The sequence below is a fragment of the Columba livia genome, chromosome 20 (genome assembly GCF_036013475.1).
Source record: "Columba livia isolate bColLiv1 breed racing homer chromosome 20, bColLiv1.pat.W.v2, whole genome shotgun sequence".
In the NCBI taxonomy this organism is placed as follows: domain Eukaryota; kingdom Metazoa; phylum Chordata; class Aves; order Columbiformes; family Columbidae; genus Columba; species Columba livia.
Genome location: NC_088621.1, coordinates 10,694,212 through 10,707,932, shown reverse-complemented (window position 1 = coordinate 10,707,932; position 13,721 = coordinate 10,694,212). Strand labels below are relative to the sequence as shown.

The window sequence follows — 13,721 nt, the reverse complement described above, 5'->3', positions numbered from 1 at the left end:
TCAGCCAATCACGCTCCGAAGAGCGGCCTCGTCCCTACACGCTGCCTCACGGCCACGCGCTGGCTCCTGTCGGGAGGACACGCCTCCGCGCAGCAATTGGCCAATGGGTGATGGACACGTCAAGGGACTCGCAGTGCTCGCTGGGGGGTGTAGTCCGTGCCGCGGGGGCGGGCGCGGCGGGGTTGGGGCTCTGGCTGCTGCCGGTCCCGGTCCCGGGGGAGAGCGGCGCCACGGGCAGTGCTTCCCTCTGGCACACCCAGAGGGTCCCGCTAGGCGTGTCTGCTTCTAGGCCGGTGCCGCGTTCTCCCCCCCGGGCAGCAGCGGCCCCAGCGCCGAACCCGCGGGCCGGGCCTGGGCTCGCTCCCCCGGCAGAGCCTGCGGCCCCGGGGCGGTGCGGCTGGGGACGGGGCCCTCGGAGGGTGGAGCGGGAATCATCCCCGCAGCCATCCCCACCCACAAGGAGTCGGTGCTGCAGCCTCCTGGGCCCAGAGACCCGACACCTTGGGCTGATCCCTGGGCCTGTCCCCGCTCCCCCACCCGCAGCCCCGGGGCTGCTCGGGGCCGGGCCCTCCTGGCTGAGCAGCATCCACATCCCAGCTTCCCCGGGCGATGCTGAGAGGGAAGCCGCGGGCTGGCTGCGAGTCAGGAACGGGGAGCAACGGCACGAGAAACCAACTGTTTGCACCGTCACATGAAACCGCGTGGCTGCCCGGCCCATGCTGCAGGGGCAGCGCTTGGAGTCTCCTTCTGGGCTTTTCCAAAAGAAAGGGTTTTTCTCCAAACGACAAGAAAACACTGTTTCAACCAAACAAGAGTTTTAGTCGATGAGAAAACGTGTTGGTGAGAACGCTTCCCATGCCACAATGACTGACGCCCCGGGACGCAGGGAGTCCGGCTGCTCAGGGAGGCAAACCCGGCTCTTATCAGGCTCCTGCCCGCGCAGTCATATGATGTGTGTGCCCGGACGTGTGCGGTGGGCGGTGGGCAGCGCTGCAGGGGTGTGTCACCGTCCTCAGAGCCAGAGAGGGGGACAAGCCGCTCCCTGGCCTCTCCCCGGTGAGCAGGGACATCCTGAGGGTGCAGGAGAGGAGCAGCTCAGCTCCCCATCCTGCCACGGGGACGCTGGTCCCGCCACCTGCCTTGGCCGCCCTCTGGCAGAGTGGAAATCTTCAGCTTGATCGGGAGAAGCAAAGTGACGTCCGTGGGGCTCGGTGCAGCAGGACGGGCAGAGCCCCAGCCCAGGCCAGGAGGAAGCGGCACAGGGTGCGTGAGTGGTGCGGTGAGCGGGACGCTGTCATTCGGGTCTCTGGGAGGTGTCTCAGCCTGAGCAGAGGGGGCAGCTGAATCCGGTTCCCCCGTACAGGGTCCTACAGTGTCTGGCTGCTCACCAGCTGACACTGGAACTTCCCTCCGCTCACCGCTCCTATAGCAATGCACGGTGAAAGTCAAGCTCAGGTTGCAATATCCCCTTTCCCCGAGGAACTTACCAAGCCTCTGACTTCAGGTTTATTTTCTTCAGCTTCAGGTCATGTTTGTGACTTGCCCAGGATCTTGGCATTTTCATCCCACTGAGCTGGGAGCAGCCGGGGTGGCAAAGCTGCACAAACCTCATAATTCAATAACAGGCCAGCCACAGATGGCCCCAGGGCCACGGGAGAGGCCGAGATGTGGGCTCGTGCCCCGTGGGGGTGCTGGCCCAGAGTGTGGAGCACTGTGGGGACCAGAGAGCGCAGTGTGTTCCGAGGGGCCGAGCTGCAGCCGCAGCCCCGCACGCTGTCCCTCAGCTTCCCAGCCCCGGTGCCAGTCAAATCCAGCTTTGTGGGTGTTTGCTACGTGTTGGTTATCCCTGTCTCCTAGATAAATGTGCATTTTATTATTTCCCTTTGCTTAGATGTACCACTTGAGCTAATGCCAATCTTTTGGAGGATGTCCACAGGCTGAGACAATGAGCTGAAAGAGATCTGTAGGAATTCATACAGGCCAGGGTCAATAATGGCATTTTTCAGCAGAAAATCCCTCTGGGCTGTGTCTCCAGCCCTGACACGAGGTTGGCTGCACTCTGACACCCCCGCCAGGCAAAGGCAAAGGGGAACAGCTTGGTGGTCAGTCCTGCTGCCCTGGGCAGATCCAGCAGGCATGGTCAGGAGCAGGCTCATGTCCTCAGTGCCCAAACCCATCATGGGTTAAAACAAACATCTCAGACTTTGCCTGGAGCCTGAAGATGAGTTTGCGGCTCTCTGCGCCGCTGCAGGGAGGGAGGGCGGTGGACGTGTCTCTCTGTTTCACCTTTTCTCCATCTTTGCTCATCTCTGCTCCTCCTGCTCTTGGAGCAGGACTGAGCTCCCACCCGTGTTTCCCAGGCCAGGTGATGGCTCGGAGGATGAGCATCAACGACCTGGAGGACCAGCTCCTCTGTCCCATCTGCCTGGAGGTCTTCAAGGAGCCCCTGATGCTGCAGTGTGGGCATTCGTACTGCAAGTCCTGCGTGGTGTCACTGTCCAGAGAGCTGGATGGGCGGTTCCTGTGTCCCGTGTGCCGCCAAAGCGTGGACTGCAGCGCCTCGCCACCCAACGTCACGCTGGCCCGTGTCATCGAGGTGCTGCAGAGCCGGAGCGAGGCAGAGCCCACCCCGGAGTCCTGCCCCACGCACCACAACCCCCTCAGCCTCTTCTGCGAGGCCGACCAAGAGGTGATCTGTGGGCTCTGCGGCACCATCGGCAACCACCGCCAGCACAAGATCACCCCCATCTCCACCACGTACTGCCGCATGAAGGTTGGTGGGCAGAGCTGGCCGGGATCCTGGGGTGGGGGTCGGTGCTCACTGGTCAAATGTGCCCTCTCCTTCAGGACACAGGCTGGAAATGATGCCAGCGTGGGGAGCACGGCACAGCCAGATGTGGGGCAGGGTCCTTGGGCTGGGGGACAGAGCATGGTCCCACAGCACAGCCAGATGTGGGGCAGGGTCCTTGGGCTGGGGGACAGAGCATGGTCCCACAGTACAGCCAGATGTGGGGCAGGGTCCTTGGGCTGGGGGACAGAGCATGGTCCCACAGCACAGCCAGATGTGGGGCAGGGTCCCTGGGCTGCAGGACAGCTGTTTCAGGCTGAGTGTGTCGCCGGCCGAGAGAGCTCAGGGTTTTGGGGGCTGCAGTGAGGCAGGGAGGGTCCGGGAGTGTCGGCGGGGCCTTTCAAGACCATTTCCAAACACCATCAAAAGGAGTCTGGAGATAAGGGCTGAGGCAGGTGCCACAGGAGAGCAGGGAAACAAGAGCCCCAGCCCGGCAGAGTAAACAGCCGGCGTCCCCTGCCCAGCATCACATGAAAGCCCCAGGAATGGAAACGCACAGGGTCACCCGTCCCCTCTGCTCCTGGCACTGGGGAGATCAGAGCAGGAGGCAGCAGCGACAGTCCTGCCCAGCCGGGGTCCGGGCCCTGGCGCTGGGACGGTGCTGCCGGCCGGGTGCTGTTTGCAGCTGCTGCCACCCGCTCACCTGGGGCAGAGCTGCCACAGGGTGGGAGATACAGAGGGCTGGGAATGGGAGCAGAGACCTGGTGCTCCTGGCAGGAGCGTTGGTCAGCAGCGGTGGTCGCTCTCCTGCCTCTGGCAACCCCAAATCCTCTGGATCAGGAGAGCGAAGATCAGCAGGGCCACAGAGCTCAGAGAACGTGGCTTCTGAGGGCCGTGTGCTCCCTGGGGGACAATGAGCATGGCCTGCTGTCACGGATGTGGCCATAGGTCCCTCAAGAGGTGCTGTGTTTTCAGGAGGAGCTGTCTGTGCTGCTGACCGATGTCCAGCAGTACAAGAGGAACCTGGATGAACACTTCAGCAAGCTCATCAACAACAAAAGCCGCATCGCAGTGAGTGCCACGTGCCATGGGAGCCTGTGTCCCCATGTCCTTTGTGTCCCACACAGCCCCTGGAGTAACAGCAGCTCCTGGCTCTCCCCAGCTCGCCTCCTGTACCCCTTCCCTTCTGTGTGGTAGCAAACAGGGTTTATCTTCCACCCCGGTCCCTGAGGTTTGTGTTCTCCACGAAACTCAGTGATTAAACACAGATCTGTTTTGGGGAGGGGTGACGTAGCCCTCTGAGGCGGCACAGCCCTGTTTTCAGAAGGGGTGATCTCACCCTTGTCAAGCGTCCTGGCGGGAGCAGCAGTTGGAGCTGTTTTGACCGAATGTCCTTGGAGGTGGGGAGAGAACAGGTGGGAAGGACCCTGATCTGAACAGCTTCCCAGGCAGAGCAACGCTGGTGCTTTCACATCGAGTTCACGCCTGGTCTAGCTGTCTGTCCATTTCCCATGGAGCAGTTGTCTCCAAGCGACCTCCTGGAATCCCTTCTGCGGCCAAAGCTTCCCTGTGGGGCTCTTCAGGAGGGGTCAGCCCAAATGAACAGCTCTGCTGGGAGTACAGCCTGAGAGAGTTGGGGTGTTCAGCTGGAGAAGAGAAGCTCTGGGGAGATTTTATTGTGACCTTTCTGTACTTTAAAGGGGCCGATAAGAGAGATGGGGACAGACTTTTGAGCAGGGCCTGTTGTGATAGGACAAAGGGTGATGGTTTTAAACTAGAAGAGAGGAGATTCAGGCTGGACATAAAGAACAAATTGTTGTCCCTGAGGGTGGTGAGAGCCTGGCCCAGGTTGGCCAGAGAGGTGGTGGCTGAACCATCCCTGGAGACATCCCAGGCCAGGCTGGACGGGGCTCTGAGCAACCTGAGCTGGTGAAGATGTCCCTGCTCATGGCAGGAGGGGCACTGGGGGAGCTGGGAAGGTCCTTCAACACAAACTGTTCTGTGATTCTATGAAAGTGGAGCTGAGCTTTCTCGCCCTTAGCCCAGGACACGGGTTGTTCCCTGGGAGCAGAGGGACCCAATTGCTCTTTTAAGGCTCTGCTGAAGCTGCTTGGGACATCAGGGAATGAAAACCTGGGGGAGGAGAGCTGAAAGGTGAGGTGTCTCTGTGGTGAGCTGCTGAGGACAGTGGGATGAAACAACACCCAGTGTAGAGCTGTGCTTCATTTGGAAAACAAGTGGAGGGCAGCGTGGTGGGACACGTTGACATTGCTGGTGGCATCTCTGAAGCTAAACAGTGGGTGAAGGGATGGAAGGGGCAGCCTGCACAGCCACTCGCTGTCTCCCGCAGAACGAGGCAGATGTCTTCAAGTGGGTGATCCGGAAGGAGTTCCAGGAGCTGCACAGGTACATCGACGAGGAGAAGGCCACCTTCCTGGAGAGCGTTGAGGGGAAGGCGGCCCAGCTCATCACCTCCATTGAGAGCCAGGTCAAGCAGACATCCGACGCACTGCAGCGGCTGAAGGAGATGCAGAGCAGTCTGGAGGCGCTCGGCAACGAAAGCCAGCTGGATTTCATCCGGGTGAGTGCACTTGCTGGTGAAGGCAGCGAGGGTGAGCCAGACTCTCCAGCCTCGAGGCCTCCCCTGGGCAGTGGTGCCCTCATCCAGCACAGCTGGGACACCCCCAGCAGTGAGAGCCGAGAGTCCTCTGCCCAGCCAGGCCGAGGGGAGAACCCTGTCCTCCAGGAGGGCGATGCCCTGAGCTCTGCCCCAGCCTCCTCAGCCCCGGGCACAGATGTGTGGGCCTGTGACCACACAGAGGAGCTGCTGTTCCATGAGTCTCCCACCACCAACTCTCTCTTTTCTTGTGTTTTCCAGAAATACGGCTCCTCCCAGTTCAGGTGAGTGGTGGGACCCAGCAGCAAACAACGTGGATGGGGACAGTGAGAGAGCCCTGGCCAGTGGCACCTCAGCAGTGCTGGGGCAGCCTCGTGTGGACAGAACCCCATGCTGGCTGGGCTGCAGGAGCTCTGCAGATCCCCAGCCCAGCCCTGCTCACGCAGGGTCACAGAGCAGATCACACAGGTGGGTCCAGGCGGTTGGAATGTCTCAGAGAAGGAGACTCCACACCCGCTCTGGGCAGCCTGGGCCAGGCTCTGGCACCTCCCAGCAAACAAGTTTCTGCTCATGTTCACATGGAGCCTCCTGTGTTTCAGTCTGTGCCCGTTGCCCCTCACCCTGGCGTTGGGCACCATGAACAGAGTCTGCTCCATCCTCTGACACCCACCCTGAGCTATTGATCCCTGGATCAGATCCCTCTCAGCTTCTCTTCTCCAGCTCAACAGCCCCAGCTCTCTCAGTGTCTCCTCATCACAAAGATGCTTCAGACCCCTCAGCATCTCTGTGTCCCTTTACTGGACTCTCCAGTAATTCCTTGTCCTTCCTAAAGGACACTTCAAACACTGTTGTACAGGTGGGCAGCCACTGCCAGAGCCACGCACCAGCCCCAGCAGAGGGCAAGAGCAGCTGGCGAGACAGCAGTGGCTCCATCACACATGGCAGCCAGGTGAGAAGAGGTCACATACTGTCCCCTTGATCTGTGTCATGGCTGCCTGTGTCTTTCCAGGTCGGAGCTCCCCAGCCTGCACCCAGGCGATGGCATCTTTAACCCCGTGTCCTTCAAGCCATGCTTCCACCAAGATGACATCAAGATGACGGTGTGGAAGCGCCTGCAACGCCGCGTCCTGCCAGGTACCGACCTGCCCCCCCAGCAGTGTGCCGGTGCATGGGACATGCTGCCCAGCCAGTGCTGTGCTGCCCCAGCGTCTCTCCTGCTCTCTGGTCGTGTCCCCCCCTCCAGGAGAGCTTCTGGAGCGCTGGCCGGCCCAGTGTCTTGTGCTGGTGCTGTTATAACCCTTCCAGCTGCTTGAAGTTCAGCTTGTCCAGCTGTGCCAGCCAGGGGGGTCACCCAGAGCCAGACCCCATCCTGCTGCTGTGCCTGGAGCCACATGCTTTCCTTCCAGCTCCAGAGATGCTGAAGCTGGACCCGGTGACGGCGCATCCCCTCCTGGAGCTCTTCAAGGGGGACACGGTGGTGCAGTGTGGGCTCTACCAGCGCCGGGACAGCAACCCCATGCGTTTCAACTCCAGCAACTGCATCCTGACCTGCAAGGGCTTCTCCTGTGGGCAGCATTACTGGGAGGTGATCGTGGGCACCAGGAACCACTGGCGCGTGGGCATCATCAAAGGCACGGTCAGCCGCAAAGGGAAGCTCAGCAAATCTCCCGAGAATGGCGTCTGGCTCATTGGCCTGAAGGAAGGGAAGGTCTACGAGGCTTTCAGCACCCCGCGGGCTGTCCTGCCGCTGACCACCCGGCCCCAGCGCATCGGCATCTACCTGCACTATGAGAAGGGTGAGCTGACCTTCTACAACGCTGACAGCCCCGACGAGCTCAGCCCCATCTACACCTTCCAGGCGGAGTTCCAGGGTCAGCTCTACCCCATCGTGGACCTGTGCTGGCCGGAGCGAGGGCCTTACTCACCCCCCATTATCCTGCCTGCACCCCCCACCAGCCGGCACTCCCGGCTGCTGCAGGACCATCCCGTCCCAGGGGAGCCCCAGAAGCCGTAGCCCGGCAGTGGGACGAGGCTGTGGCTGCATCCCAAGGGCCCCCAGCAGGGACAGTCACGGGAGCTGTGCTGCCACGGTGTAAAGCTTCAGCAGCACAGGAGGGTACTTCCCCTCTCCTCTAAGAGCACAGAATGTCAGCCTGCAAATCCCTGTCCCCAGAGTGGTGGGCTCACCCAAAAACCTCCAAAAGATCTCCCTACGGAAAGGAGCATCTGCTGGAAACGTGGGAGCTGTGAGCGTCCGAGGGTCTTTGTTCACATCTGTCTTCTGAACAAATAAAGTTTGCGTGGGGCGAGCTGGTTGCTGGCTAATACTGGTACTGTGTCTGAGAAACCACTGCAGCCGGAGCTGGGCGGCCGCAGTGCTCTGAGCGGCTGCCGAGAGGGCAACACGGGAGCCAAAAAAGCATCTGCAGAGAGCACCTTGCGGGGGTAGACACCAGCCTGCCCGGGGCAGAGCCGCTTCCAGCTGCACAGGGATGACAGCGGGGTGGTCAGAGCCTGCGGGCAGGGAACCGCGCCTGGGGCCAAGGCAGCGTGAGGAGGGGAGCGCAGCCCGGGCCTACCAGCCACAGCCGGGCAGCGGCTCTGCAACAGCCCCAGGGCAAAGAGTCACCTGCCATCCATTCTAGGGCTTGTCACCAAAATTCGCACCCAGCCCACACCAACAGAAAGGCTGGCACACAAAATGTACCATCACAAGGGGCAGTAGTTATCCCAGTGAGGTGTCTCTGCCAAACTGGGGCACTCAAGTGTGGCTTTACACACATCAGACACAGGGACAACGCAATTGCGGTGATCACTGGCACCCAGCACCCATCACTGCTGACAGCAAACCCTGCACAGCACTGTGTTCCCGCAGTGTTCCCACTGACCCGGCAGCCCTGGAGCTGGTCCTGGCAGAGTTACTGCTCTGTGACACCAGACCAGGTTTCAGAGGCGCGTTACCTCTGACAGGTAACAGCCAGCGCTGGTGTCCTCCCAGCTGACACGGGGTGTCCTTGGTCGCCCACGGGCAGCTCTGAGCCTTCCAGAAGGAAAGTTATTATTTCAGGGCTGGGCACTCACAGAATGTTCTGAGCTGGAAGGGACCCACAAGGATCATGGAGTCCAACTCCTGTCCCTGCACAGGACACCCCACAGGTCACCCCGTGTGTCTGAGCACGTTGTCCAGTCTCTTCTTGAACACTGTCAGGTTGGGCTGTGACACCTCCCTGGGGAGCCTGTTCAGTGTCCAGCACCTCTGGGTGAAGAACCTTTTCCTCATGTCCCACTGACCCTCCCTGGCACATCTTCTGCCGTTCCCTGGGCTCTGTCACTGTCACAGAGCAGAGCTCACCCTGCCCCTCCTGCTCCTGCTGAGGAACCTGCAGCCCATGAGCTCTGCCCTCAGTCTGCTCTGCTCCAGCTGAACAAACCCAGGGACTGCAGCCGCTGCTCATCCGGCTTCCCCTCCAAACCTTCACCAGCTTCGCAGCCTCCTCTGGACACTCTGCAGTAGCTTTGTCTCCTTTTCTCCTGTGTCCCAGCCCTGCACACAGGGAATGCTGCAGGTGAGGCCGCCCCAGCGCAGAGCAGAGCGGGACAATCCCCCCCCGCCCGGCTGGCCGTGCTGTGCTGGGTGCACCAGGACACGCTGCAGCTCTTGTGCAACGTGCTGCTTCCTTCACTCGGTTGCACTCCAGCACACAACACTGTCCCTCACACCGAGTCACCTGTTACCGCGGCTCCACGGCAGCGGGATGGGCCGGCAGCACTGGGATCCCAGGGGCAGCGCTGCCCTCACACCACAGCTCCTGCAGCCCCGCACGCTGCACAGCTCCTGCTGCCGGGCGGGCCTGGTCACAGCATCCCAGAATGTCAGGGGTTGAAGGGCCCTGGAAAGCTCATCCAGTGCAATCCCCCCATGGAGCAGGAACACCCAGATGAGGTTACACAGGAAGGTGTCCAGGCGGGTTGGAATGTCTGCACAGAAGGAGACTCCACAACCCCCTGGGCAGCCTGGGCCAGGCTCTGCCACCCTCACCAGGAACAAGTTCCTTCTCATCTTTAAGTGGAACCTCCTGTGTTCCAGTTTGCACCCATTGCCCCTTGTCCTGTCACTGGCTGTTACCAGAAGAGCCTGGCTCCATCCTTCTGACACTCCCCCTGTCCATATTGATCCCCATGAGTGGTCACCCTCAGTCTCCTCCCCGGGCTCAGCCCGTTCCGCAGCGCGGCCATTGCTGAGCCGGCCCCGCCCCGCCCTCTCTCGCCCCCTGGCGGCCGCAGGGCCGGAGCGGCGCACGCGGCCATGGCGCTGTACAGCGCGGCCGCCGCCGTCCTGCAGGAGCTGGAGCGCGGCCATGGCGGCGTCAAGAGCCTGGTGTACAACAGCGGCTTCCCGGTGAGGGCCGGGGACGGGGGACCGAGGCGGGGAGGCCTGTGGGGAGTCAGGCCCGAGGCGGGGGTAGGCACAAGGGGAGATGCCGGGGGCTGGCGCGGACTCAGGCCCTGTCCCCGTCCCGTCCCGCCCGCAGCACGTCCGGCAGCTCTACGCCCTGGTGTCCGAGACCCTGCGCTACTCCCCGGTGCTGGAGAAGGTGCTGGCCGGCGCCGCGCTGCTGCAGGCCGAGAAGAAGCTGCCCCCGCAGCTGGCGAAGGTAACGAGGCCGGGGCGGCCCGGGTGGCGGGGCCGGGGCGGGCCGGGTGGCGGGGCCGGGTGGGGGGGCCGGATGGGGGGTCGGGGCGGCCCGGGTGGCGGGTCGGGGCAGCCCGGGTGGCGGGGCCGGGTGGCGGGGTCGGGGCGGCCCGGGTGGCGGGGTCGGGGCGGCCCGGGTGGCGGGGTCGGGGCGGCCCGGGTGGCGGGTCGGGGCGGGCCGGCCTCCCCGCCGCGCTCACGCCCGTCCCGCAGGTGCTGGTGTACGACCTGCTGTTCGGGAAGGGGCTCAAGTGCGGGGGCCGCTGGAAGGCGCTGGCCCGGCGGCACCGGGCGCGGCTGCAGGCCGAGCTGGCCCGGCTGAAGGTGCAGCACCGCGTGAGCCGCAACGAGGAGCTGCTGGCGCCGGCAGCCAGTCCCGCGGGTGAGTGAGTCCCGAGCGCTGTCCCTGCAGCGCTGCCGCGCCGTGGCTGACCCCGCTGCGTCTGCCCAGCCTCCCAGGTACCGCGCTACGTCCGAGTCAACAGCCTGAAGACTTGTGTGGACGATGTGGTTGACTTCTTCAAGCGCCAGGGCTACTCCTACCTGGGCAAGGCAGCCAGGTGAGCGTTTCTTCCTTCCATCTCACCACATCTGGGACATCAGCACGGGCTTGGGACGAGCTCCTGGGGCTTGAAGGGTTGTTGGTGCTCAGAGTGTCCGGGTTGGGGTTTCCATCACTCCCTGCTCTTTCTGCCTCTCCTGGGGCTGAAGTGAAGATGTGGGATGAAGGGCGTTCTCAGCCTGGGCTCTGGTCTGGGGCACGGGGAAGCAGGACTGTGTGTTCATCCTCTCTGTGCCTTGTGGGCAGTGTGGAGGAGCTGAGCGCTCTCTCCGGGAAGAAATTCTTGTTGGATCTTCATCTCCCGGAGCTGCTGGTTTTCCCTCCGCAGACAGACTTCCACGACAACGTGCTCTACACTTCAGGACACATAATTCTGCAGGACAAGGTGGGGAGCGGGGGACTGCAGGGTGACGGGGTGGATGGTCCCCTTCTTTCTTCATGTCAAGAGCTGGGCTGGGGCCAGCTCTGCTGCAGCACTTGGGGTCTAGCTGGGAACTGTGGCTGCAGCTCTGAGTCCCCTGGGGCTTTGCTCCCGTAGCCTGGAGGTGCGGGATGAGGGGCTATGAGGGGCTGTAAAACCCCCATTGGAGCTGGGAAGCAGGAGCCGGGAGGAATTCAGTGCTGTGGGCTGGGCAGAGTATTCCAGCAGTGGATGGTGGGGATTTGCTGGCTGAACATGAGCCAGCGTGTGCCCAGGTGGCCAAGGAGGCCACCAGCATCCTGGCTGGTACCAGCACTGGTGTGGCCAGCAGGCCCAGGGCAGTGACCGTCCCTGTGCTGGGACCTGGGGAGTCCAAACCTCGAATCCTGGGGGCAGTTTTGGGCCCCTCATGCTGAGAAAGCCATTGGGAAAGACCTTGAGGGTCTTTTCCAACCAAAATGATTCTGTATTCTATGACTTGTCCCTGTGTTGCTGGGCCCCCACAGTGTCAGCTGTACCCCGAGGGTTTCAGGGTGTTTGCCCCCCGTCACGGGTGTCGTTCTCTCCCAGGCCAGCTGCCTCCCCGCCTTCCTCCTCAGCCCTGCTCCCGGCTCCCACGTCATCGACGCCTGCGCAGCCCCGGGGAACAAGACCAGTCACCTGGCTGCCATCCTGCAAAACAAGGGGTGAGCAGCTCTGTGTGCTGGGGAAGGGAAGGACCAGGACCCCCTGATTGAGCACAAGTTGCAGGTGGCAGGAGGAGCTGCAGCCTCTCACCCTGCCCCGCTCAGGCTGGGCACGCTGGTGGCTCTGATGATACTGGCCACTGGAAGGGCCCAAGGGGACATGAAGTCTCGCAGGGGTCACTTCCCAGCCCCTGACCCTGCTCGCTGCCCAACATCAGCTCCTGAGCACACGGGCGGTGTTCAGGGCAGCTCCCGCAGCTGGGAGGTTCCTGGGGCCGGGGGGGGGATGTTCACGGCTCTCTTGGGCTCTGTCTCCAGCCAGATCTTTGCCTTTGACGTGGACACCAAGCGCCTGGCCACCATGAACACCATGCTGATGCGGGCGGGGGTCACGGCCTTCCAGCTGGCCCAGCAGGACTTCCTGACCGTGCATCCCACAGACCCCAAATACCGCAAGGTGACCCACATCCTCCTTGACCCGTCCTGCAGCGGCTCAGGTAACATGGGTGGCTCCGGCCACCCCCACTGGAGCCGGGCTCTAGGTGTGGGGACCTTGGGTAACAGCTGCTGTCCCCCCGGGGATGGTGGCCCAGCTCTGTCCCTGCAGGGATGGTGACCTGGCTGCTGTCCCCCCGGGGATGGTGACCCAGCTCTGTCCCTGCAGGGATGGTGACCTGGCTGCTGTCCCCCCGGGGATGGTGACCCGTCTCTGTCCCCGCAGGGATGGTGACGCGGTTGCCGCAGGAGGAGGCTGCCCCGAGCGCCGAGCGGCTGCGGGCGCTGGCCGGGTTCCAGCGCAAGGCCCTGAGCCATGCCCTGAGCTTCCCAGCGCTCCAGCGCCTGGTCTACTCCACCTGCTCTCTGCACCGGGAGGAGAACGAGGCCGTGGTGGAGGCGGTGCTCCGGGATCACGGCTCGGCCTTCAGGTGCACCGGCCTCAGGGGCGCGGGGAGGGGGGGACGTGCTGGGGGGCTCGGTCCTGACCCTTGTCCCACGCCGCAGGCTGGTGAACACTTTCCCGTCCTGGCCCTGCCGCGGCCTTGCCGCCTTCCCCGGGGCTGAGAGCTGCCTCCGCGCCTCACCCACCGCCACGCTGACCCAGGGCTTCTTCGTGGCTGTCCTGGAGCGGCACAGAGACGGGGACGCTGTCCCCAGGTGAGAGGGGGGTCTGGGCGGGGGGGTCTGGCTGTACCCAGCGCAGGAGGAGCTGCAGGAGCTGCAGTGCTGGGGCTGCGGGGCCTGGGGGCGCAGCTCAGGACGTGGCTCTTGTCCTCAGCTCGGTGCCGGAAGCAGCCGAGAACCCGCAGCCTGTGGACCGAGCGGAGCCAGGAGCAGCTCCCAAGAAGAGGAAGAGGAAAAAGCAGAAGGTGAAGGAGTGAAATCCCGTGAAATCTCCAACACGAGGAAAGCTCCGCACCAGCCGCAGCCACAGGAGTTCTGTAACGTCCTGCGCCCCAGGGACCCAGTGCCAACCCCTGGGGCCACCCAGGTGCCGGGGGGAACCTGCTTCCCCAGCGCCGCCCCCCGCAGCAGCAGCTTTGTCCCCACAGCCAGACCCGGCCTGGGGCACCTGCGACCAGCACCCGGGTTCAGCACAACCTGCATCTCTGCACCCGGCAGAGCTCCAGCTGGACTAGAGGCCTCGTTTTACAATGTTCCCCCCAAATCTTTACTCCAGCCTCATGTGGGATTTCAGAAAAGCCTTTGACTGTAGGGATGGAACAGATTAAAGTCTCTCTCTCCTCCACTGTGTTTTCTGGCATGTTTGTGCAGTCTTGCCCTGAAATTGCCACTGGTCACAGCCAAAGCCAAGTGATGGGAAAAAGAGTGACAAAAAATCATAATAAATAACAATTCCATCCCTGCCCCTTCCTTTGACCAGGGGGAGCGAGGATATTGAGCTGGAGGGTGATGGAAGCGGTTCCAGTGCTGCCCCAGTAACGCAGGCCAGGAA

General features: G+C 62.7%; 2 protein-coding genes across 4 annotated transcripts; both read left to right on the top strand.

Moving 5' to 3' along the window:
• The first annotated feature begins 199 nt into the window (after window positions 1-199).
• TRIM50 (tripartite motif containing 50) lies at window positions 200-7,772 on the top strand. Of its 3 annotated transcripts, none has more exons than XM_065037327.1 (6): window positions 200-1,263; window positions 2,361-2,773; window positions 3,764-3,859; window positions 5,139-5,689; window positions 6,415-6,539; window positions 6,812-7,772. In XM_065037327.1, the coding sequence occupies exons 2-6, from the start codon at window positions 2,369-2,371 to the stop codon at window positions 7,417-7,419; spliced, it is 1,785 nt and encodes a 594-aa protein (XP_064893399.1). In that variant the 5' UTR covers window positions 200-1,263; window positions 2,361-2,368; the 3' UTR covers window positions 7,420-7,772. The 3 variants fall into 3 exon arrangements, with proteins under 3 accessions (XP_064893399.1, XP_021150617.2, XP_064893398.1); XM_021294942.2 differs by having other exon boundaries at window positions 200-2,773; window positions 5,139-5,369; window positions 5,667-5,689; window positions 6,812-7,766; XM_065037326.1 differs by having other exon boundaries at window positions 200-2,773.
• Window positions 7,773-9,644: 1,872 nt separating this feature from the next.
• NSUN5 (NOP2/Sun RNA methyltransferase 5) lies at window positions 9,645-13,514 on the top strand. The gene is made up of 10 exons (XM_065037328.1): window positions 9,645-9,804; window positions 9,938-10,060; window positions 10,312-10,480; window positions 10,550-10,658; window positions 10,907-11,045; window positions 11,652-11,767; window positions 12,086-12,264; window positions 12,489-12,693; window positions 12,770-12,922; window positions 13,044-13,514. The coding sequence occupies exons 1-10, from the start codon at window positions 9,712-9,714 to the stop codon at window positions 13,144-13,146; spliced, it is 1,389 nt and encodes a 462-aa protein (XP_064893400.1). The 5' UTR covers window positions 9,645-9,711; the 3' UTR covers window positions 13,147-13,514.
• Window positions 13,515-13,721: the final 207 nt, after the last annotated feature.

Excerpts from the sequence above, each read along its gene's own strand:
- TRIM50 (XM_065037326.1), top strand. The coding sequence starts at position 2,222 with ATGAGTTTGCGGCTCTCTGCGCCGCTGCAGGGAGGGAGGGCGGTGGAC. Across the intron at positions 2,774-3,763 it reads CCACGTACTGCCGCATGAAG|GAGGAGCTGTCTGTGCTGCT; the intron begins GTTGGTGGGCAG and ends CTGTGTTTTCAG. Across the intron at positions 5,690-6,414 it reads TACGGCTCCTCCCAGTTCAG|GTCGGAGCTCCCCAGCCTGC; the intron begins GTGAGTGGTGGG and ends GTGTCTTTCCAG.
- NSUN5 (XM_065037328.1), top strand. The coding sequence starts at position 9,712 with ATGGCGCTGTACAGCGCGGCCGCCGCCGTCCTGCAGGAGCTGGAGCGC. Across the intron at positions 11,768-12,085 it reads GCCATCCTGCAAAACAAGGG|CCAGATCTTTGCCTTTGACG; the intron begins GTGAGCAGCTCT and ends CTCTGTCTCCAG. Across the intron at positions 12,265-12,488 it reads CCCGTCCTGCAGCGGCTCAG|GGATGGTGACGCGGTTGCCG; the intron begins GTAACATGGGTG and ends CTGTCCCCGCAG.